Here is a 25,997-nt window from a genome sequence, read left to right as displayed (position 1 = left end):
ATGTCAAAAGGATGCTGGCATGCTACATCATGGAGGTGGCCCTAATGGATCAGGAGGTTGCCACAGTTTTTAAGAAGAAACCGAAAGTCAAGCCTGTGGGATCGGCCAGTGATCTGAATCAAATGCTAATGGGCAAGATAGATTCGAGGCGAAACTCTGTGATGTTCACTAGAGCCGAAGGACAGAAATGTCTCTTCGCTTTAGCTGACAAACATCTTTACACTACAACTTGCTTGGAGCACATCTTATTCATCATCAAGCAGTGTAAAGACAATTCGGCTGATGATATCAAATACTTCAATGATATGATCAATTGGTACATCCGGTTTAGACAGACCATCCTTTCCATAACCAAGTGTCTGTTTAGTACCGTGAAGAAGAAGGTACCAGCTTCAGCCGCCGGCCCAAGTAGGAAGTGAAAGTCTCGCTCCAAATTGACGCAAAGGGGGAGATTGTTGGGCTGAAAAGAGTTTCGATGTTGCGTCTTTTGGGCTCGTTAGATTAGCCTTTTATTCTCCGGTTTGGGCCTGTCCAACCGAGAGCCTTTTATGTATTGTATATAAGTTAAATGCTTGCATGCATATTAGGTTAAGATTTTAGAGGTGATTGATACAGCGATTGATCGAGAGTATTATATTTTTCTGTAATCATTCTTGTAATCTTCTAATCCTTTACAGTTGATGTTCTTAATCGAGCTCTTCTAAGGATTTTATTTAATCATTCGACACGTTTGATTCAAGCTGTTTGTTCTTATTATTGCGTTTTTAACTGTTTCATATTCATATACTTGTTCATGATCTAATCGATCATCTTAGATTAAAAGTTGTTTTAATCCCATCACAAACAATTGGAAACTATAGAAGTTCTTACTTAGGTCCACCTTGGACTAGAACTTCCTTATTGGATCCAAATAGACCAATAAGCTACCAATTTGACTATCATGGGCTTAGAACCCTAATTGGGCTCTAATTGGACCCACACTAATTTATTTCAACATTTTGGGCCATGTTGGGCCTAGAATGAAATGAATTAAAAGCTTTGATCGATGAATAACCCAAACTAGTCCAACAAAAATGTAAAAATCCTACCACATTCTTTTAGGCTTAAAACATACCCAAACAAACTCTAATATTGGGCTTAGGGGCAAAAAGCCCAAATTTTTCCTTTTTCCTTCCATGTTTTCGGCCCAAAACAAGCCCAAGAGGAAGGGTTGACTTTCAAGTGACACCTCACTATTACCTCATGGTTATCCATGCATTATATCTCATATACCCATGCAAGTATCACTTCAAAGATCACTTCTTCTCCCTCTCTCTCTCACTCTCGGCCGAAACACACACACACACACCACAAAAATCTCTTCCAAACTCTCTAAGTCTTGAAGAACAATCCTTCCCCCTTCTTCAAAATTTTCGTGAATCAAGAAGCTTCACAAGGAGAATCCAACACCAAAATCATCATCTAAGGTAAGTTGATGACTAATCCATGATCTAGCTACTTCATTCCATCAAAAAATCTCTTCTAAATCTATTCCAACTTGTGATCATGCACCTTAGAAGTCACCAAACTCGAGATCTTCAAGAAAAGGGTGCTAAGGCCAAAAATCACCAAGTTTTCTTCCACCTTTTCTTCAAAAACCGAGATCACACACTAAGGTGAGCTTCATACCCCCTATTTTCTGTTTTTATGAGTTTTGTGGGGGGGGGGGAATACAAGTGAAAGTGTAGATCTATATGTGTTTTGTATGCCTTGTATGATTTCCATGCTTATATGTGTGTTTTTGTGTGTTATAATGTTGGATCTAGCCATAAAACCCCTCAAAACCGAGATATACCTTATGTTAAATGATACTAGCATCAAGTATATTTCTACATACAAAGTGTTCCAAGAAACATAGCTAAATGGCTTAGTAATATTTTCTTTGGGCTAAAAACTCAATTTTTGGACATAAAATGCTAAAAATATAAAGTTAAAGGGCCCAAATTGAAATATTTTGAAATCTGATGGGGGAGATGAGTCAAAACAGTTTCCATAATGTATTTTCTGAAAATATACTTGTTGGAGGAGTAAAAACATAAATTTCAAGCTTAATGGGCTAAATATGACATTTTCGGCCCAATAAGGCCCATTATGCGAAATTTTCTGTTTTGGAGGGCCAAAACTATGTTTTTCTGTAAAACAGTGGACTATTAGTGTTCCAAGTCCTTTTCAAAGGTTTAAAATGCTTTTTAAATTTAAAAAGGACCAAAGTTGCAAAAATTTTCCAATTTGGGCCAAAATTGTCAAAATTGCGAACAAGAGGGGTTATAACCGAGAAAACTGCATTTTCAGGGACTTAAACTGTTTTCAATGAAAAATATGCTGAAAACTATTAATTTCAATAATTTTTGGTGTTAAAATGTCAAGAAAAATGATTTAACGACCAAACCAGAAAGTTATTTAATTAAAGGGTTGAAAAAGTAAATTTTACAAACAATGAGGGGCTGAAAACAGAAAACTTCCAAGGCTAATTCAATACACGCAATTTGATCAAATAATGGCACTGCGACTATCGACGAAATACAATACACAACAATACCAAAAGTCGTTGCTAAACGAATTGGTTCGGTCTCGAACCAATAAAAACCCGAAACTACTAACGCGACGATATCTCGATTTATACAAGTAACATTTGGGAATTCAATATACATGCGAGTGTGCACAGACGTCTACGCACCATCTTTGGGCCCCAAAAGTGTAAAATCTTGTTTGTTGGGCCTAGCTAGCCCAATGACCTGATCTTAAGGCCCGAAGACCTCTACCTTACGAAGTGTTGGGTTTTACCGATCTAACACAACGTAAAGGGACTTTCAATGGCTTGTATACTATTGGTCCCCAAGGGTCCTTTGGTATTGCTAGTAAAGTCGATATTTAATGCAAGGCGGGTCAAGGACCCCTCGTACCTTTTTTTTATCCCCAACCGGTTAATGGAGTCATCGGGGCCTTCATGTCCTCTTTCTCTTCGGATATGGGACTACACGTAGTCAGGGCGGTCGGATAACGTGATTAGTACGGACGACGCCTACGGGATCGTTAGTATAGTTATAAACTGGTCGTTTGTGTAACGCATGTTTATAGCAATTAATCATGCTCAAAAATAATCCGACGTCGCCTGGAATTGATAACTTCACGCGTTACAATGGTTTCACTCTAATTTCATGGAATTCAAAGAATTGGGAAAACATCGGGTTTTCCTAGGGTTTTTCAATACATACGGATTCGAAATGTATACAAGTTTAATGAACAATTTTTACAAGTATAGAAACAAACAAGCATACATATGGATCTTCACGAACGTTTTCAAAAGCTTTTCTTTTCAGAAAATATCGGATTTTCTGGTGGTTTTCAAAACGATACAAAACATTGTTTTTCAAATACCGCTTATGAACTCACCAACATTTCACATGTTGACGTTTTTCAAAGTACTTGTATTCTCAGGTAACCAGTGAATCAAAGGAAAATGTACTCAGTGATGGCTTGCAGTTTACTTATTAATGACTCGAACAATTTATTTTTGGGATTGTAATGTTTAAACAATGTACTTCATGTAAACTTTATTGGTTGTACTATATTAATGCATGGTGATGAATGTTGTTACGTTTCATATATATTCAATGTTATGGTATTCAATTGAGTCACGACAGCTCCCGAACGTTTCTGCTGTCTGGTTCGGGGGTGTGACACACAAAGACTATAAGTACATAGCATATCCTAGTGTCCTACAGTATAGTGAGCGAACTCACCTCAGTCTGATGTCAGTCGAACCAAAGAATCCCCACACTAACCTAAAACCCCAATTAATAATTAGGCCATAAACCATAACCGGGAATCTAGTTCATTTGTCTAACACCCAGGGTAAAAGACCATTTTACAATTCCCTTACTTGGCCTAATAACCGAGGCCCAAACTTAATGGCACTAATAGCCCAATAGTGGCCAAATTCATAAAGGACACCGAAAGTCCAATATAAATCCAAGCCCAAAGCCCACAATGGCCCAAAGTCAGAAAGGCTAGTGGCCCAACAAAGCCTAAAACCCTAATAGTCCAAATATGGCCCAAACCACAAAAGTTAGTGAAATTCAAACGATTGAGTACGCCTAACGTACACCATCTTTGGATAGTACACGCTGCGTACGAGCTAGGTATGCCCAACATACTCCACAACAACCAAATCTTACCATTAATTGCTTAAATTGTTAAGCCACTAAGTCCACTTCTCAGATCTGATCCTAAATAATGTCTTAAACCATAAAGTTGGCAACTTTACTCATTTTCATGTCTTAATAGGACCCAATACTTGTTTTTATCCATCCATATCCATAATATGAACATCAACTCTTGCATTTTTCATCAAAATCCCTCAAGATAACATTTTTATGACTTATGACCTTAACAAATACCAAATATGAGGCTCAAATGTTCTGGAGTAACATTTACTCACAAGAACCACAACCATGGGACCAAAACATGACAAATGATAACCCAAACAAAATCTTCAAGTGAAAGCCATCAAGATCAAAACTTTATACCTCCAGAAGATAGATCAATGTGAACAAAGTCTAGATCTACAAGCTCCAAGGCAACCAACACCTCTCCAAAGAGCTCATTCTTCTCCGAGATGCACTAAGAACACTTTAAACTACCCAAAAACTCAAGGATTTTAGAAATGAAGGCTAGGGTTTCGTATTTAGGGTTAAAGAGGATGGAGGTTGAAGATAAGGAGGGTTCCCAAGAAGTTAGGGTGTTTAAATAGGGTCCAAGACCCAAAACTAGGGTTTTAATCTGTTTGGCGTATGTCCAGCGTACGTGGGTGGTCCATTACGATCATCTGAGCCTCGTACGCTCAGCGTACTCCCTGCACGCCCAACATACTCGGCTTAGCCCAAAATCCTTGTAACTTCAAACGATCATAACTTCTTCGTTCCAACTCCGATCTCGACGATCCATATATCCACGAAAAGGTAATGAGAAGATCTACAATCCTATCAACCCTCCTTTTCTTTAAAACTTACCAAACTTAAATCCAAAATTCATGAAATAAGTCTGGAATACCACATTTCCCGTTTTACCCTTTGACTCTAAAACACAATCAAGGGCTTGGATCGTAAAACCAATATTATCATCATCCAATAGTATCTAAACCTTATTCCAATGAAGCCCAAGGCATTTACTTGATCCATTTATCACCCCCAATCCCGAAATAAGAAACTTATCGAAACAGTATGTTACAGTACCCTGGTACAAGTAGCACCTAAGAAACATAACTCTATTTTTCGTTTCCATCTAACGTACATCCCAACATAAAACTACCCAGTTACCAAACTTAATTGAACTAAACATTCCCTTTACATCCTAGTGTATAACTAGACAACATTACCTGTAACAAATACAATTTCCTACCCATGTAATATTTTTTAAAATATAGGATGCAACTAAACACCCTTTTTCATTTAATTTGAACTAAGTTTCCTTTATAAATCTTATTTTATTACCAGGTAAGACTATAATGCTTATAATGAATTTCCAAACCATTTTCCTTTTTATACCATATTATTGCAATACAATATATGACTATTCTTTTATCCAACTTAACTGGATTTAAATATTCTTTATATATCTTAGTTTACAACTTAGACGAGACTACAAGCCTTGTAACCGACTTTTAATATTAATGATTATTTAAATGAAACTTATTGTAACTTAGTGTATACTCTGAAAAGAAAGTATATTTTAACATGTAAGTATCATGTAATAGTAGAATATAAACATATTAACAATTAATTAACCATAACTGGTGCACACAATGTATATTATCAATTACACCTTTAACAAATATTTCAGATAATAAACATTTAATTTACAAATAAACTTTCAGCAGAAATTTAATACTTTTTAATAATTACTGGTATTTAATTATGTTCATGAAAGTAACAATGCACTCACCTGATATAGGTGTAAGACTCGCAGTAAAGTCAGATCTTTGTCTGATACTTCATATTCCTTTCTAAAACGAACTAAACATGATTATCATTAAGCCTTAGTATTTGTTTGTATTTATAAGGTATAATTGTTATTAAGTTTTTATCAGATTTATCAATAATACCAAAAGAACACTGATGTATAGCTAATAATTAATAACAAGGTAAGATCATATCAGATTTAGGATCCGTTTGTCATATAAAGATATATTGTTTAGAAATTTGAATTTAAACACCCCGTTGATCTTGCCTTGTCATCATTCTCGTAAGTAGATCGGTCAGCATAACGACTGATATTACTGATAGATCTTATTTATAAGTTCATAATAATGATTATAAACATAAATATAAGTTATACTTAAAGCACGATAAACATAACTCAACTTACATGTTGTTTGAAGAAAACTGAACATTACGTCGGCAGAACTTCGAAACTGAAGGCTATATTTCTTGGGGCTATCTAACGCTCTGGATCTTCGCTACTAACACATAAGAGATACTAAGATCGGGCCTCGGGACCTCAGGAAAGAAATGAAGAAGATTGAACAACAAATGAAGTAGCAAACGAGCCTATATATATGTGACATCCCCATTTTTCATGGCCAGAAAAGACCGATTTTGTTTATGTTTTACAAAAATCAGAGTACTTTTTTTAATAAAAATTTTGCGGAATTTGTTCCCAGAAAAACATGATAAATACGTTATTAAAACATTTTCGAAGAAACGTATTTTATTCATTTTAAAACGTTTGGGATGTCATCATTAATACAGAAACATAAGCATAAACAGAACTTACATTTATTTACACTAGTGATCTATATTTCTTTAAATCTCTCGGTGTAATGTGACTTCATATCAACACCTGTGATATAAATAAACTGAGTGGGTCAGGTTTGGAAACCTGGTGAGTACATAGGGTTTTCAACCCACAATAATATAATTATTATGTTTAAACAATCAAACAATCAACCCAATTACCCATCCCCATTATCTTCTTTACTCTTAAGGTTTTAACCTAAGAGTCATCTATCCTGCATTCGTTTATTCCGAAGTCCCTTACTTCCAAGGTTATAGGACTGGCACTAAATCCATAGCTGTCAATGTTCGTTCGTAAAGCACTAATTCCATAGCTGCTATAGTCTACTCATCGGGTACTAAATCCATAGCTACCAGTGTTTATCTAATATGTACTAAGTCCATAGCTACCAATTCCTAACAGGTACTAAATCCATAGCTATTGGTGTTTGTCCAATAGGCACTAAGTCCATAGTTGTCGATGTTTATTAGGCACTATGCCCATAGCTGCCAATGTGTACTCACATCATCTTTTACCTCTCATCATTCATCTACCCATCTCATACCCAACATATTCGTATATATAAAATACGTATACAGTTTAAATCCTTTAAAACATGTATAAAACGTACATCCAACATAGACAACAAGTATTCAGATAATATGCACACATAGCATGTAGTTTATATAAAATACTTCATATCTATGTGTAAGATGAAAGGGATTATGCACTCACTTGAAAGGTGGTGACTCAGTACTCGGACAACGCTCCGATACTCTCAAAACAATTTCCTTCGATAAAACCTAGTATCATTACCACTAGGGTTTAGTCTAACGATAACCGCGACAAATTAATAGCTTAGCTATTATTTTTATTATATAAGTGTTAAATAACACTCAATATAACTCATAATAATATCCCAAATGATTATTTTAAGGACCTAATAACATTCCTATAATTATTTGGAAGCTATATTAAAAATTGCGTAAGCGTAGCTCACTTACAGCAAATTTTATCGAAAACCGAAACTTTATTTGGAGCAGCATTTCGAAACCGAAAGACCCTTTTTCTCGGGACTCCGGGAGCCTTGGGGCTTCCTTTAGGTGCTAGGTATTTTTCCTAGGACTTAGGGGTGATTGGGGAGCTAGAGAGATAAAGTATATTAGAGAGAGAAGGAGAATGGTGTGGAAAATGAAGGCTGCCTCGCCCCCTTTTATACCCAGCGAGGCCTCGGAGTACGCTGGGCGTAGTCCTTGGCTACACTGGGCGTAGTGCTCGGATAAGCATGCCACCTCGGATCAGCTGTCTTGCACTCCATCGGACGGATAAGAACCGAAGTACGCGGGGCATACTTGGCCTCGGACGCGGGGCGTACTCCGGACGCTAGGCGTCTCTTCGCTACGCTGGGCGTAACCCTCGCACTAGGTGTCACAATCCGAAGCGATTTCATCCGACGGCTGGGAGTTCGGCCACGTCATCATTTCATGCATCAACTTCACAAGTTCACTTTCCAACTTTAAAAATTCGTAACTTTCGCGTACGAGCTCCGTTTTTGACGTTCCTTATATCCACACGAAGGAGGGAACGTACTCTACAACTTTCATTTAGACTCTATCGGTTAATTTTGATTTATTTTAAAAGTTATATTATTAACATGCCGGGACAGGATTGGTCCGTTAAATTCTCATAACTTCTTCATCCGATGTCCGTTTTCGCCCATCTTTTTCTCGTTACGCTACTCTTAATGAGATCTTCGATTCTCGTTTAGGTCGTGTCGGCTAAAACCGCTCGGTCTATTATTCGAATTTCGGGTTGTACACTACTAATCCGAAACTTCGGAAAATCATAACTTCCTCATACTAAGTCAGATTTGGGTGTTCTTTTTATCGATGCTCTTAGTTTAACATATTCTATGACTTTCGTTTAGATTGCTAAGGCTAAATCTCGCTCTATCGTAAATTCACTATTTACGTTTCCCGGTGGCATGCCGGTTCCGTCGCGAAACTTCGACGGGTCATAACTTCTTCGTTATAACTCGGATTTCGGCGTTCTTTATATGTACAGAAACCTTGTGACATATTCTACAACTTGGTTAAGATTAGTTATTCTAAATAATCTTTTGTCGAAAAGTCGTTTTCGACCCCTATTGCCTCTAATTTGACTAGCCCGGATCTGCGGGCGTTACAATATATCATTTTGTGAAGAGCGCGTAGCGTCCTACCATGAGTCACCCATTTGTGTCTTGTCGTGGGGAGGAAGGGTGGAGTGAGATCTTGAAACATGTCGCCCTCTGTTGGTGTCACGTGTCGGCTCCCGGTTGGCCCAAATTTATTTTCGTTCTAAAAATCATAACTTTCGCATACATACTCCGTTTTTGATGATTTTTATATCTATGTGTAGCTATCGACGGGTAATACAACTTTCATTTAGACTTTGTTGACTTATTTTCACTTTATTTTTTGTGATTCGGTTTGAGAAAATTTACACCATTAATAACGCTACGAAATTCATAACTTATTTATTAACCATTCTAATTAAAATCACAACGAAATTCATAATTCAATAGTATGGAGACGCTACGCTTTTCATGCACATATTGGTGTTCACGGTTCATGGCTTAAATTGGTTGTGTAAAGTTTACCCGACTGCTTTTCAATCATTGGGATAACTCCCATTGTGCCAGATCTCTTGCTGCTGCAATGTTCGATGTCTATTTTTGATGTTGGGTGGTTATTGTCTTGTAGTGACTCACGTTGTTTTCTCCTTTTCTCCATGTACGTACTCTTGCAGTTCCCTACTCCTCCTTTTTATTTTTAATACAATGTCTTGCCTTAAAAACTAAAATGATAGAATTTACATAATATATAATGTTGGTGATTTTATATCATTAAATATTATTGAGTGTAATAGGATTGAATTTGTTGACAAAAAGAGATCTTGTTGAATATTAAACAAGTTAGGATGGTGTAGGAGGGCACACTTGTTCAAGTTTTTCAAGATTCAAAGTACATTGTTATTTAGGGGCGAAGCCCCTAAACGAACGGGGGTCCAGGGGCAGCGCCCCCGGGAGCGGGGTCCCAGGGGCAGACACTACAAGAAATGGGGGCATTAGCGGAGACACCTTTAGCGACGACACCTAGCATTAGCGGCGACATGTAATTGACACGTTACATGTCGCCGCTAATGCTAGGCGTCGCCGCTAAAGGTGTCGCCGCTAATAGTCACATAATAGCGATATGCGTCAAACGAGCCCCATCCGTTCGATTTGGTTTTAATCATAGGGTTTAAACGGAGCAAGAAAAGGCGTTGTCTTTTCCCTCCAGATGGTCGCCGCTAATGCCTCCGTGTCGCCGCTAAAGCCCTTTTACAGATAACCCCCTTCCAGCTTCCTTTCTATTCCTTTCTGTGTATCGTGTCTGTGAAACCCAGCGAATCAATTTCGTTCGATAATCAATCGCGTCCAGCCATCATTCCTGCCACAAGACCGCCAACACCGCCGACCCAGCCTCCATTCTGTCAATTTCGTCGAAGACTCGTATCACCGGCGACGACGTATCATTACTACCGGCGACGAGGAAGTAAATCCGGCGACCACAGGTGATTTTTGCCTCCTTCTCCATCGTTTTTTTTTTTGTTTTAATCTTCTTCTCCTACTGATATAAGAGTGGTATTATTGCAGCCCTTGTAGATTTTTTCAATCTCTAGCGGGTTTTTTTCGTTTTCTGCCAGAATTTAGCCGAAAAAAACTTGATTGTCGGAAAGTTGTGTCAATACGTCATCACCACCCTTCTCCACTAGATTACACAACCAGGTTCCTTTATAACTTATGTATTTTTGTATTTATATTACGTGTATGTACAAATGTATTTGTATGTGTTTTTGTAAGTATGTATAATGTATGTATATTTGTAATGTATGTATAAATGCATGTATATATGGTGAAAACAGAAAAAATTATATATGTTTATGTACGTGTGTTCGTTTGCCATATGTGTATATGAATTTGTATGTATAAGTCAATATGTTTATATATGTATATTTGTTACCATTTGTGATTGAAATATATGTATAAGTGTTTTTAATATGTTAATTTTTACCATTTGTGATTGAAATGTATGTGTAAGTGTATTTTATTATGTTAATTTTTATCATTTGTAATTGAAATGTATGTATAAGTTTTTTTTAATATGTTAATTTTTTACAATTTCTATGTATATGTAATATGTGTATGTATTGTATGCAATTTGGAAACTAGAATGCCATAATGAAAAAAATGAAGAAAAAAATAACAAAGTAGGATGCGATAATGGAAAATATTATTTTTTATATGTGTATTTGTATGTATAGAAAATTACATATGTAGTTTGTGTATTTGTATGCCATTTGGAAACTATAATGTTGTAACTTTTATTCATATTGTGATTTTGAGTGTCGACCAAGCCTCTTGTTTGGCTGTAAATTGATGATGTTTGAGTGATTATGTATGTTTTATCATATTTTATGGAAAAGAAAATATGATGTTATATTGTGTATGTATTTGTATGCAATTTGGAAACTACAATGTTATAATAGAAACTGTATTATTTTTGTATATGTAATATGTGTAAATTCTATTCATATTGTAATTTTGTAGGCTATATATGGGGTTTAGTTGGGCGATATTCTTCTATGTGATGGCGGATGTTATGGGCTTAGGACATGGAGGTGATGGAGCCGGGGATCCATCACCTCCCATAGGCTTTGGTCGTGGTCAACACGAACAGAATGGTAAGTCTTATTATGATATATTTGTTAGATATTTTTATCCATTTATTATAAGCTATCGTGACTAATATTTTTAATTATATTTTTCAGCTGAGCTCCCTAAAAAAAGAAGAGGCCTAGAAAAAACATTCAATTATCAAAGATAATACGGGCAAACAAGGAAAAGCTTGTAGATTTGGATTTCGATAGGGAGTTGACATATTCCCCTGTCGGGAACCATGGTAATTGGTTTACCCGTGAGATTGGGAAGTATATATGGATGAACATCCTTTTGAACGTATCTGGTTGGCATAATGTTTCCCCCGCTTTAAGGAATGCCATAGTGGTTCATTTAAAGGTAACTTTTGGACAATATTTTAAGTTTAGTTCTAATTGGTATTTAACTAACTAACATTTTTGTATTTGTAGAATAAGTTTGATTTAGATAAGGTTAACTTGGATCCCAAGCGTGCTCAGTTGTTGCAGAGCATTGATGCGACCTTGCAAAAAATGTATAGAGGCCGAAAAAATAAAGCGCATACTTATTTTGAGAATGTCGGGGAGCTTACAGATATCCCAAGGGCATTAGCCAGCCCCCCCGATGGTATGTCACGTGAAAATTGGGCGCAAGCAGTCGAGCATTTTCAAACTCCTGAATTTCTAAAGCGTTCGGCGTCAAACAAAGGAGTCTGTGCACAACAAGAAGTTGTAAACAGAGGGGGATCGTGCTCGTATAGCAATGCATGTTTTAAAGAAGTAAGTTATGATATATTTAACTGTTTATTTAAATTATAATTAATCTAATTTTTAATGTTAAATAGGACATCGTTCGAATCGAAGCATTTCGTAAGGCCAATACTGATCGCCAAGGGGTGTTTAGTAGTCCTGCAGTCGAGCAACAATACGTAAGTGGTTAATTTGTATTTTCATATAAGTGCTTATATCATCAAGGGGTAGTTAGTAATCTAATTTTTATTATATTTATTTCTTTTTTGAAAATACAGAATGCTTTACTCATTGAGATCAGTCAACAAACTCAAGCTTCTTCTGAAACCAGCGGTCTAACACCAAAGGATAACCAAAATTGTATTGAAAAAATATTGGGTGTTCGATGTGGCCATATCAGAGGCATCGGACGAAAACCTTCTACGGTTGTGTCGATGTACGAACAGGAACAACCACTGACACAACCACCGCCACAATCACAGGTGACAAGACTATTTAATTTTGGTAATTGTTTAAAATGTTGGTAATTTTTGGTTTAGTAATAGTTTGAAATTTTGGTAATTGTTAGTTATAGTACAATGTTATAATGTTTTATATGCAATATGTGGATTGTATATTTTGTATACAGAATGTTATAACCCTAGTTTAACTTATAAGACTATGTTGTTTTATTTGTAGTTGGAAATGCTTCAAACAATGTTAAAAGATCCGGCATATAGTGCTGCACTTGAAGATTGGTTTCGTTCGTTGCGATAACGAAATGAAACTGGAGGAAAAGAGGAGAGCGATGATGACGGGTAGATAGTTGTAGGATTTTTTATGTTTTATTTGTGCAAGTATTTTAGACTAGTATTTTCGATATTTTATTATATGTTAAATCAGAAAAGTATTTTAAACGGATATTGTATTAATATTTTGAAATGGAATGATGTAGGATTAGATTAATTAATATCATACCAGTTTTTTTATTTAATTTTAATGTGAAACATATATATATATATATATATATATATATATATATATATATATATATATATATATAAGAAAAACACCAATACCGGCGACACCTTTAGTGGCGACAACAGGTTATTACCGGCGACTGGTCTTTAGCGGCGATGTAACCTTATTAGCGGCAACATGTCTTTAGCGACGACAGACATGCATTAGCGGCGACAATTTGATTAATAGCGACAAAACATCAGCGTCGACGTTTTAGCAGCGACATGCCCCACTTTTAGCGACGACGCCTGTCGCCAATAATACTCTACTTTCTTGTAGTGAGAGCCCTTGGCTGGGATCAAGCTATGTTGCTATATTAAAAAATGTATCAAAAATCTAATTTTAGAAAGTTGACCATTTTTTCGCTGAGATCTGTTTAATGACAGATTTGGTAGTTTTATGACAGTTTTCAACTGTCTATTGACAGTTTTCAGACAGGAATGATATATCCATTTTTGGTCATTTTTCTGTTACATCTTGAAGAACATTTTCAAATACATTCTCATATTTCATTTTCTGAATTTCATCCAATTGAGTATTCGATCTGTATCATCGAAATACTTCAATTTGATAGTGAATCACGACTTTCAGAAAATCCAAACAATCCATTCATCCCATATTTTCTAACATATAAGAACCAAAAATATAAAAAATCACAATCCTCACAACCGTTCTTTGTAATTTTATTAAAATGTATAAAGATAAGTTCAAATAACAAGATGCAAAAACCATTAAACGTTAATAACACAAGTTAAAGTTGTGGTCGCAAATGGCAACCGACGGATCCCATGGTGGCAACATCATGACTATCTTAATTATGAAAACACGTGAACGTGAAGGTGACAAGTTGTTACAGAAAAACCAAAATAGTAGCATATGGCACGTTTGGACATCTCAACCCCGTACATTTATGAGTCCGCGTGTAGCTTCTCGACAAAGAGAGAAACAGCTCAACCTGGGTTGCTTTTAATTGATTCCTTACTAGGTGTGAGACCCATATGTTATACGGGTTCGATAAAATAAAAAATTAAATATGAAAGTTTAAACAAAAATTTATTTAAATTTAAAATTTTAGATTTGAAATTTAAAATTAAAAGTTTGAATTTAAAATGAATCATATTAAATATTATATGAGTAGTAATATTATAATTTATTGGTTATTTTCATTTAAGGTAATTATTAATTGAGGTGTAAATATGATGTGTTAATTAAGAAAAGATAAAAAATAAGAAAATGACAAATGGAAAAAACATTTAATCAAAAATACCAAAAAATGACATGTGTCCAAGTTAATGAGAGAGTGACATGTGGCAAAATTATTTTCATTTATTAGGTAGGATTTTCCGGTAAAATAATGTTTATTTATGTATTTTAAAACAAAACTACAATTATCCAATCTTTGGTCATTATTCAAATCATCGACAGATAACACATTAATTATTACCCCATCATAACTCGGACAAAAAGCGAAAAACCACTACTTCTTGGGTGCTTTGATGTATGCCAAATGTGTCGAGTTTCCAACTCTTGTTAATGTTTTCAAATCGTAAGCAATCCAGCACCTCGATCCTTGTGTATGATAGAAATAGCCCATGCACTTACAGTCCTTGGTGCATTTGCTCTCGCAGTCGCTTTGCTTCCTTCCACCATCTCCCCTTGTGTACTTAATCATAAAATGGTCAACACCTTCAAGCTTGTAGTAAGCAAAGTCGCTAGCTTTACAAGATGTCACTTTTGCCTCACAATCTTTGCTCCATCCACTTAGTCCGTTTGACGTTGGGCATGCGACACATTCGCTATTCTCACATAGCCCAAACTTCCCACATCGCTCTGGCAACTGGCATTCTCCTTCAATGGAGTTTCGGTCAAGAAACGTGTAGACCAGTTCCCAGGCCACGCCTTGTACGTTCGAGTTATACGTGTAGAATCTAAGGTTTCCATCTATGCCTAGTCGAAGGTAGGACAACGTGTTGTTGTATCTTGAATAGGCCATGTTGCGATTCCAACCGGAGGGAGGGTTTGTGATGTAATACAGGAAAGTTAAGTAATAAAGAAAACCCTCATCAGTATCTGGGACAGAAGTAAGGGTTAAGTTTATCAAACTACCATTGGTGACAGTAGCAACGTCAACATTGAACCATTCGACAGAGGTCCAATAAAGCATTGGGCGAGGCGAGTTGGGGCTCGTGTAATACATGGCTAGCTGTTTAGGCTCCATGATCACGCTATATGGTCCATCGATGTTGTTCGCAGCAGAAGCCCGACTCACCAGCTTACTGACACCACCAGCTCTGAGAGATTGACCTACCAAAAGAGTATCAGTTGGGGAGTCGAAACTTTGCCATATGAAATTCCCCTTGCCATCATGAAGAACCATGTTGCCGGTGGGGAGTAACTGAAAACCGACGACACCTTTGTTGGCGGTATTAGTTTGCCAGGCAATCTGGCCATCCGAATCCGCCAGGAGAAGGTTTCCATCTGTACCGAAGGTGAGGGTGGCGTTCTCACGAACAGGGTTCCCCCGGTTAGCTTCCCAAACCCAACGCATGAGGGACTCCGATCGGACAGTACCCATACGTAGAGCCAGAGTGAATGCGTTAGGGGTGGTGTTGTAGAAACAAAGCTGGAATGGGTTACTAAAAGGGGGAAGAGTACGATAATCTGCATCGTACTCGACCACATAATCTCCAAAATCACCTTCGTTTATGTACGTGAAGGTGTCTGAAGCAGGCACTACAGCTTCAGAAATGGTGGAAAGTAGTTGAAAGCTGAGCAAAAGTAGAAGGGAAGATGCATAGAAAGATTTGGGATAAGCCATTTTCGTTGGTGCTTTGAGAGCATAAAAGAGCCCGTATATATAGAATGGATAATATGGAAGCCGACGGTATTATACAACATGTAGAAACCATGTGTCTGTTCTCTTTCTACTTTGTATTTGGAGGTGGGGTGGGCTAGGGTGGCTGCGCAAAGGAAACGATAATGAAAAGTTAGTCGAAAACAGAGAGGCAAAGTTTGAAGTGAATCCAGGGTGCTTGCAATTACGTTTTGTTATTGCAACTTGCTGTATGTATTATCCGTTTGGTGGAAGGAAGACGCCAATTAGCGAACATAAAAACCATCGAAATACCTTTTATTATTCTGATGATGCAACTAAATATAGATTGTATATGAGGCAGCAGCCTTAGAGATAAAACATAACATTGTTTAATAAGTTTGAAATATACTAGGAGACACTAACATGGAGCATCTTATCATCTAGAGAGCTGACCGAAATTTCAAAACTCCATATCAACTTTATTGAATTGGTCTCTAAATATCATGTAAAATTCCTTGTATGTTTGTTGTTAGCGGTAGTTAATTAAGTCAGCTAGTGATATTTATGTTGGTTAATGTGTTACATAATTAGATAATTTGATACACTCTTTTAGAGGGCAGACTTAGATAAAAGTAAAATTCCGGTCGAAGTTTTACGGCAAAACCAGCACGACACTGAGAATCGTAAAAAGTGATTTTTTAATAAATTATTTTTTAGCCTTAAATATCCAAATGAAAGTTGTAGTATACGTTAAACCGAGAACATACAAAAAAAAAAACGCCCAAATCTAACTTCGTATGAGGAAGTTATGAATTTTCTAACATTTGACAAAGTAGTGCACGACCCGAAACTCGAATTTTAGTTCGAGCCGTTTTTGGCCTACGCGACCTAGATGAGAGTTAAAGATCTCATTAATAAGAACTCGACACTAAAAAGACAGACGAAAACGGAGTCCGTATGTAGAAGTTATAAATTTTACGAGTACGTTTAACTGTATAATCTGCTACTGTTAAATTCAAGATCGGTCGAGAATTAGCCGACGGAGTCTAAATGAAAGTTGTAGATCTTGTTTTTACATACACGTGAATATAAAGAACATAAAAAACGAAGCTCGTATGCGAAAGTTACGGATTTTAGAAGATAATTAGTTTTTGGGTTAATCTACGAGTGACACGTGGCGCAATCTAGGCCACACCTTCTTCCCCATAGCTTAGAACGAGATGGCGACATGTGGCAATGAACGCGCTGCGTTCGTCTAGGGAACACACCACGTTCGTGAACACGCGGCGTTCGTATTGAACTCAGCCTATAAATAGAGGCGTAAATCATTCCCCAAACTCACACCTTCACCCTTCTTTCTCTCTCAATACTCCAAACCTCTCCTCCCCAATCCCTAGCAACTTCCAAGTGCTAGAGGCGAGTCCCGGAGCGCCAGAAGGCTCCAAGAAGAAGAGCTTTCGGCTCGGAAGTTTTGCCCCCGCACAGTCCGGTTCCTAACCAAACCCCCGGTTTCGTTGAAAGAAAATAAAGTTATACAAGTGAAGCGTTGTTTGAGTTCAGAATTACCACCATAATAAGTGAGTGCATGGTTCCTTTCATCTTACACATAGATATGAAGTATTTTATATAAACTACGTGCTATGTGTGCATATTATCTGTATACTTGCTATCTATGCTGGATGAACGATTTTATACAAGTTTTATATGATTTACACTGTATATGTATTTATATCTACATAATATGTTAGGTAAAACATGGGTAGATGATATATGAGTTGGATGATGAGTTGAGAGGTCATATAAACCATCAGGTAAGGGTGAGAGGTGGACGATGTGAGAAGCCTTGTTCCCAAATGTTGGGCGTGTCATCTAGCAGAGTATGGATGGCAACCATGGACTATTCTAGACAGTCCAGTGGAACACTAGCAGGCTCGCAACCTGTAGGTGTTGTGAACGATGTGTTCGCCGGTGTACTCTAAAAATCCATTGACATATATTGCGAGTGGACTCTCAAAAACGATACTGTCAATAAACGAGATAACCGTAACAGCTGTGTCCGAAGGACAATACCGGCAGCTGCGCCTCATAGAGAATGTCATAATTCTGGCAGCTGCGCCTAAGTGATAGAACTAGCAGCTGTGCTTCACAGTTGTGTCATTGACAACGATGGACTTCATACCTATTCCTTAGGATAATCCTTAGGAATGAATGAATGAGAAATAGCTTATTCTTAGAGTAGATCCTTAAGAGTAAAGAAGATAATGGGGATGGGTAATATGGTTAACTGTTTGATGATTAAACATAATAATTATATTATTATGGGTTGAAAACCCTCTGTACTCACCAGGTTTCCCAACCTGACCCACTCAGTTTATTTATATCATAGGTGTTGGTATGAAGTCACATTATACTGAGAGATTAATGAGATATAAATCACTAGTGATAATGAATGTAAGTTCTGTTTATGCTTATGTTTCTGTATTAACGATGACATACCAAATGTTCTAAAATGAATACAAAATAATTTTTTTTTGGAAATGCCTTGATAACATATTTATCATGTTTTACTGGGAACAAATTCTACAACATTTTTATTAAAAGAGGTACTCTGATTTTTATAAAGCATAAACGGAATCTGTTTTTTCTGGCCGTGAAAATGGGGATGTCAGATTAGACGACCATGATATCAAGTTATCTCCAAGGAAAAGACAGTGTGACATCCCTATTTTCACGGCCAGAAAAGACCGATTTTGTTTATGCTTTATAAAAATCAGAGTACCTCTTTTAATAAAAATGTTGTGGAATTTGTTCCCAACAAAACATGATAAATACATTATCAAAGCATTTCCAAAGAAAAATATTTTTATTCATTTTAAAACATTTGGGATGTCATCATCAATACAGAAACATAAGCATAAACATAACTTACATTCATTATCACTAGTGATTTATATCTCCTTAATCTCTCAGTGTACTGTGACTTCATATCAACACCCGTGATATAAAAAAAACTGAGTGGGTCAGGTTGGGAAACTCGGTGAGTACATAGGGTTTTCCACCCACAAATATAATTATTATGTTTAATCATCAAACAATTGACCCAATTACCCATCCCCATTATCTTATTTACTCTTAAGGATCTACCCTAAGAATCAGCTATTTCTTGTTCATTGATTCCTAAGGATCATCCTAAGGAATCGACACAAAATCCATTGTTGCCAGGGTTTTCTCAAAGGGCACTAAATCCATAGTTACCAAGGTTTGCTTAACAGGCACTAACTCCATAGTCGTCGGGATTTACTCAACAGGTGCTGACTCCATAGTCGCCGAGGTTTATCTCGTTTATTGACAATATCGTTTTCGAGAGTCCACTCGCAATACATGTCAATGGATTTTTAGAGTACACCGGTGAACACATCGTTCACAACACCTACAGGTTGCGAGCCTGCTAATGTTCGACTGGGCTGTCTAGAATAGTTTATGGTTGTCATCCATACTCTGCTAGATGACAGGGCCAACATTTGGGAACAAGACTTCTCACATTGTCCACCTCTCACCCTTACCTCATGGTCTATATCACCTCTCAACTCATCATCCAACTCACATTTCATCTACCCATGTTTTACCCAACATATTATGTAGATATAAATACATATACACTTTAAGTCATATAAAACTTGTATAAAATCATTCATCCAACATAGATAGCAAGTATACAGATAATATTCGCGCATAGCACGTAGTTTATATAAAATACTTCATATCTATGTGTAAGATGAAAGTAACTATGCACTCACAACACGTAATTTATATTAAATACTTCATATGTATGTGTAAGATGAAAGGGACCATGCACTCACTTGAAAAGGTGGTGATTCGACACTCGGACAACACTTCGTTAATCTTAACATAATTTTCCTTTGACCAAACCTAGTATCATTACCACTAGAGTTTAGTCTAATATTCACTGAGACTAATTAATAGTCTTGCTATTATTACTATTATATAAGCACGAAACAATATTTCTCAACCACTATATACAGACAGGGGCCAAACATAAAACACCGGAGGGCAGGACCATTTTGGCATATAGCACTTCTGAAATCCAACAACCCTATGCGGCCCTTTAAACCAGATTTCCCGTACCGCGAGTGGTTAAAATATATTATAATGACACTTATATAACTCATAATAATAGCCCAAATACTCATTATAAGTTCCTAATAACATTACTATATTGAAACATAAGCTATACTAAAGATAACTTAGGCATAGCTCACTTACAACGGGTTTTTCTTAAAACCGGGCTCTGCTGGAGCAACGTTCCCGAGCCGAAAGGCTCTTCTTTTCGGAGCCTCCGGGCACTCCGGGGCTTCCGCCTCATGCTAGGGAGGTTCCCTATGCTTTTCGGGGGGTTTCGGGGCTAGAGAGAGGTTCTAGAGAGAGAGGGGGAAGTGATGGGAGGTGTGAGGAATGAAGAGGGATTCACCTCTTATTTATAGGGGGCTGGAGGGTCACTCACATCATGAGTTTCTTGATGCTCACGTCGTGAGCCAGCTGGAGACAACCAGGCATAGCCTGGTGCTGACACGTGGAATCGCACACAGTGTGGAAATCAGTCGATTTTCAAAAATTCATAACTTTCACATACGGGATCTGGTTTTGACGTTCTTTATATCCACGTGTAGGTACAAATAAGATCAACAAATTTCATTTTGACTCCATCGATTAATTGTCGACCGATCCTAAATTTAACAGTACGAGGAGATTATACTGTCAAATATCCGTGTAAAATTCATAACTTCTACATACGAAATCCATTTTCATCTGCCTTTTTACCGTTGAGTTCCTATTAATGAGATCTTCAACTCTCATTTAGGTCGCATAGGCCAAAAACTGCTCGATCTAAAATTCAAGTTTCGGGTCGTGCACTGATATACCAAATCTTAGAAAATTCATAACTTCCTCATACGATGTCAGATTTGGGCGCTCTTTTCTAAGGCTAAAAAGTTCCCTATCATAAATTCACTATTTACGTCTCCCGGTGCCATGCCGTTTTGCAGTAAATCTTCGACGAGCCATAACTTCTTCGTTATAACTCAGATTTCGGCGTTCTTTATATGTACGGAACCCTTGTAACATATACTACCATTTGGTTAAGATTACTCCTCCTAAATAATCTTCCATAAAAAACTCATTTTTGATGCTTATGGTCTCTAATTTGACTAGCCTGAATCTGCGGGCGTTACAGACAATGACCAGAAGTGGAGCGGCAAGAGACGGGGCATCCCCCAGTTAGCATCAGAGTAAGTGCAAAGATTGGACGTGGGAGAAACATGAAGATGCAAGCCATGGTCAAGTGTTCCATGAATGTATCGCAAGATGCACTTAAGTTCATGAAGGTGTGGCTCCTATGGGTCATGTATAAAGAGACAAATATGTTGTACCACAAAGGTGATGTCTGGTCTAGTGAAAGTGAGCTACTGAAGAGCACCGGCAAGGCTACGTTATAGAGATGGATCTGCCACAGTAGGTCCATTGGCATCTAGCTTATGAGTTGTCTCGGCGGGAGTATGAGCTGGATTGCACTGGAGCATATTGGCCCGTTAAAGTATCTCCGTTGCATATTTTCTCTGAGAGATAAAGAGATCGTGAGACGAGTGGGTGGCCGATATTCCCAAAAAGTAATTAAGAGCACCAAGATCAGTTATAGAAAACTCGCTGCTGAGGTGAGCAATAATGTAGTTAAGGAGAGTTGGAGAAGAATCAGTCAGAATAATGTCATCAACATATAGAAGGAGATATGCAATATCCGAGCCGTGATGATATGTAAAGAGTGAAGAATCAGTGAGGTTGTGCTGAAAAACCATGTGAAGAGCTTGTTGAGCAAACCGCTGATACCAGGCCCTAGGGGCTTGTTTCAAACCATATAAGGACCGTTGTAGATGAAAAACATAATCTGGATGTTGCGGGTCTCGAAACCCCAGGGTTAGTTCATGTATACTGTCTCTTAAAGATGGTCGTGAAGGAAAGCATTCTTCACATCAAGCTGATGAAGGGGCCAGTGCTGGGAAACAGCCAAGCTGAGTACAGTAGGAATAGTTTCCGGTTTGACCATCGGACTAAATGTTTCAGCACAATTGATCTCATGTTGCTGATTCTGACCAATCGCCACAAGGCGTGCTTTATAGAGATATAAGGAACCATCAACATTAAATTTATGTTTAAATAACAACATAGAACACACTACATTGGCTCCTGGTGGACGTGGCACAAGAACCCAAGTAACGTTAGTAATAAGAGCATCGTATTCCTCATTCATTGCTTTATGCCAATTTGGATCTTTCAAAGTCTGTATGTGTGACCTCGGGACAGAGGAAATAGAGGTGGAGTGGAGGTTTAAGCCATCAATGGGTTTTACAATGCCACTTCAAGATCGAGTGTGCATGGGAGGAGTTGGAGGAGGGGGTGGAGGTAGAGGTGCATCCTCGTGAGGAGGAGATGGAGGTGAAGGGATAGGGTTGGTCCGGTGTCATGTGCATGGCAAGTAGTAGGGGAGTCAGGTGTAGGAGTGATGGGGGCATAAGATTTGATGGAGATTAGGGGAAGGATCTAAATCAAACATAAAATCATAAGAGGGAGGTTCGGTGGAGGTGACTGAACCATACGGGAAGATAGACTCAACAAAGGTAACATCACGAGATATAATGATCTTTCTAGATGAGAGATCAAAGCAGCAGAAACCCCGATGGTGAGTGGGGTAACCAAGAAAAATGCATAGTCTAGAATGGGGCTGAAGTTTGTGAGTTGTGTAAAGTTGCGGAAAGCAGAGACAACCAAATACATGCAAGTGGTCATATATCGGATGACATCGAAAGAGGCGGTAGTGACGAGTTTCATTAGAGATAGAGGTAGAGGGAAGGAGATTAAGTAGCTGAACAGCCATGTGGAGTGCCTCGGGCCAAATAGATAGAGGCAGGTGAGAATGAAACATAAGAGTTCGCATCATGTTATTGATGGCGAATCATGTGTTCAGATCATCCATTGTGTTAGGATGTGTGAGGACACGAGAAACGAAAAAAGAATGCCACAGGAGGAAAGTTTGTTAAAAAGTTTATTGTTGTACTCCCCCCCCCATTATCACATTGGATTTGTTTGATGGTACCCTCAAATTGAGTTTTGATAATATTGGAGAAGTGTAAAAATGTTTGAAAAACTTCAGATTTGTGTTGTATGGGATATACCCAAAGATAGTGAGTATAATGATCAAGAAACAAAACATAATATTGCAAACCACCATTACTAGAAATAGGAGATGTCCATACATCAGAATGAATAATCTCAAAAGGCTCAGAAACGGTAGAATTAGACAAATGAAATGGAAGTCTAATATGTTTGCCAAGTTGACAAGCATGACATGTAACATTATTTTTTGGTACACGAAAAGAAATAGAACTAGTAGAAAGTAAATGCTTCAAGACTTGATCGTCGAGATGACCGAGTCGTTGATGCTAAGTGGTTGAAGAGGTGACGGTGAATGCATGACTTGTGGAGCTGGTGACAGGATAGAGAGGCCTAGGGCTGTCATAATTGATGAGAGAATGATGAGTCTAATAATCAAGACTGGTAAAACCGCAAGAATCAAAATCAATGGAACAATTGTTATGCATAGTAAACTTGCAAACAGAAATGAGTTTTTTTTTATAATATTTGGTGTTATGAGGACATTTTGTAGGCGAAGAGTGCGATAAATATTTAGGACAGGAAAAAGGGAATATCCCGATGTCACAACAGGTATTGCAGAGCCATTACTGACATAAATAGAATGAGGAGAATAATGATTATTAGATACATAATTTAGTATACCTGTATTTGTGTGAGCATGGTTAGTTGCGCCAGTATTCATGACCCATCCGCTATTTCCCAGGTCATTTAAAGTCATGGTATTTAACAAATGCGTAAGTGATGTCGGCTGATCGCTGCCTAACCAGGCCCAGGGAGGCTGAGTTGGGCCAAAAGACTGCATATGGGCTTGTGTGGTACTTGTTGATGGTGTAGGGGGTCGGTTTCCAAGAAGACCTGGGTTGTTGGAGGTGGGTTTCCCCCAAAATGGGCTGCTACGTAGAGCTAGTTGACTATGAAAGTGAGTGGGAGTTGGACCATAGTGTTGGTAATGAACAAAAGTTGTCCACGAGTGATGATCGGAAGCGGGCAGTGGAATATATACCAACCCATATTGGTTTTTGTGAGGTGGTGGACCTACAGCGAAGGGAGGACCCTATTGTCGACGGTGATAGTTGTGACGACCTCCTCCATGATGGGCGGAATTCCCACGGTATGAGCCGCCCCCACCCCCACAAGTTGGCAACGGGGATCAACTGGCAGCGTGAAGAAAGGAGGGAGTGGAGATGTGGTTTTCGTGAGACTGAATGGTGAGACGGGAATTGTTGATTCTCGTTTTCATCTCGGAGAGAGTGGGTATGGGTTTGGAGAACCGAATAACACCTCCAGTAGTATGATATTTTATCGGGAGGCCATTTAGAGCATAGAGTATAATAGTTCGATCTTTCATTTTTTCGCCAAGTCCCTCCTGGTAAATTTGTTGTCTTCTTGATTCTCATAAAGTACTCATGAAGAGTTGAGTCCCCCAGTGTGATGTTTCTCAACTCATTCTCTAGATGCATGGTTGCGGATTCGACATCATCATAGAATAGAGTATGTAAGTTCAGCCATATCTTGCAAGTCGTTGCTTTAATGGAGTAGGCGGAAGTAATGAGTTTTTGAGATATAGATCTGAAAATCCATAGTTTGACAATCTGGTCGGGTTCTTCCTATTCTGTGATCTTAGGGGGGGGGGGGGGCGAGTTTGGAGGGTCATTGGTTGAGTCGATGTGGTAAGCAACACCATACACAATACATTGAGCATGAAATAGGTCGCTCCATGGTTCATAGTGTAAAGAAATAAATTTTCAAACCAAAATTTTCAATTTAAAAACACATTTATCACAGTAATAAAATCTCAAGAATGTCACAGTGTCAAATCATCAAATATCATAATAAAAAACCATAATATATATATATATATATATATATATATATATATATATATATATATATCAAAACTCCAGGATCCTCTGAATCATAACTCAATCTCTGATGTGTGTACAATCAAGTCGGCGCCTTCCCGTGGTCCTGAGAAGTACCTGAAACACATAACACATAATATGGTAAGCATGAAGCTTAGTGAGTTCCCCAAAATACCACATACACAAATAATAAGCCTCTCATGGCTATAACTACGCATGGACCCTCCAGTCTCATGCGTCTCAGTGAGGACCCTCTGGTCTCACGGCTCGGTATGGACTCTCTAGTCCTGTGTCTCAGTGTGACCCTCCAGTCCCATAGCTCGAGTGGACCCTCCAGCCCTAACTCGAGTGGACCCTCGGGACCTACTCAGTAACTCAGAATAATACACACCATAAATCACATAGACATAATGCAGGATATCACAGTACTCAAATAACACATAAGACCCTCCGGTCACACACAACTCATAATACCACTCTAGGTATGTATAGTGAGAAGACTCACCTCGTAAGCTAGCAAGTAAAAGTCTCGTACTAGGAAATCTCAAACTAGCCTCTGCCTAACACATAGGATAATTATATCTAATTAATACTCTACTCATACTCGAATACACCAAAGATTGTTCTCTCCTTCTCTCTAACTTTGGGAATGGGTAAAAGACCATTTTACCCATCCATGATCTCCATTACTCATGTTGACCAAACCCAAAAGTCTACGGAAGTCAAACTTGAGTCAACAGTCCAAGTTTGACCTAACTCGCCGAGTGCACTCATGTGACTCTTTGAGTCCACTCGTTCCTTAGAAGTCTCGTGAA

The 25,997-nt window shown here is 37.9% G+C and overlaps 1 protein-coding gene and 1 pseudogene across 1 annotated transcript; both read right to left on the bottom strand.

The window, feature by feature from the left end:
- Positions 1 to 14,620: 14,620 nt before the first annotated feature.
- LOC145063008 (epidermis-specific secreted glycoprotein EP1-like) lies at positions 14,621 to 16,254 on the bottom strand. Its single transcript, XM_079010605.1, has one exon. The coding sequence runs from the start codon at positions 16,097 to 16,099 to the stop codon at positions 14,759 to 14,761; it is 1,341 nt and encodes a 446-aa protein (XP_078866731.1). The 5' UTR covers positions 16,100 to 16,254; the 3' UTR covers positions 14,621 to 14,758.
- Positions 16,255 to 22,106: 5,852 nt separating this feature from the next.
- On the bottom strand, positions 22,107 to 22,418 carry LOC145064615 (putative mitochondrial protein AtMg00820 pseudogene; annotated as a pseudogene).
- Positions 22,419 to 25,997: the final 3,579 nt, after the last annotated feature.

This window comes from Lactuca serriola, chromosome 7 (assembly GCF_051521515.1).
Source record: "Lactuca serriola cultivar US96UC23 chromosome 7, Lser_US96UC23_V15, whole genome shotgun sequence".
Taxonomy (NCBI): Eukaryota; Viridiplantae; Streptophyta; class Magnoliopsida; order Asterales; family Asteraceae; genus Lactuca; species Lactuca serriola.
The sequence above is the reverse complement of the archived record's forward strand: the minus strand, read 5'-3'. Positions and strand labels throughout refer to the sequence as shown.

Coding starts and splice junctions, on each gene's coding strand:
- LOC145063008 (XM_079010605.1), bottom strand. CDS start 16,099: ATGGCTTATCCCAAATCTTTCTATGCATCTTCCCTTCTACTTTTGCTC.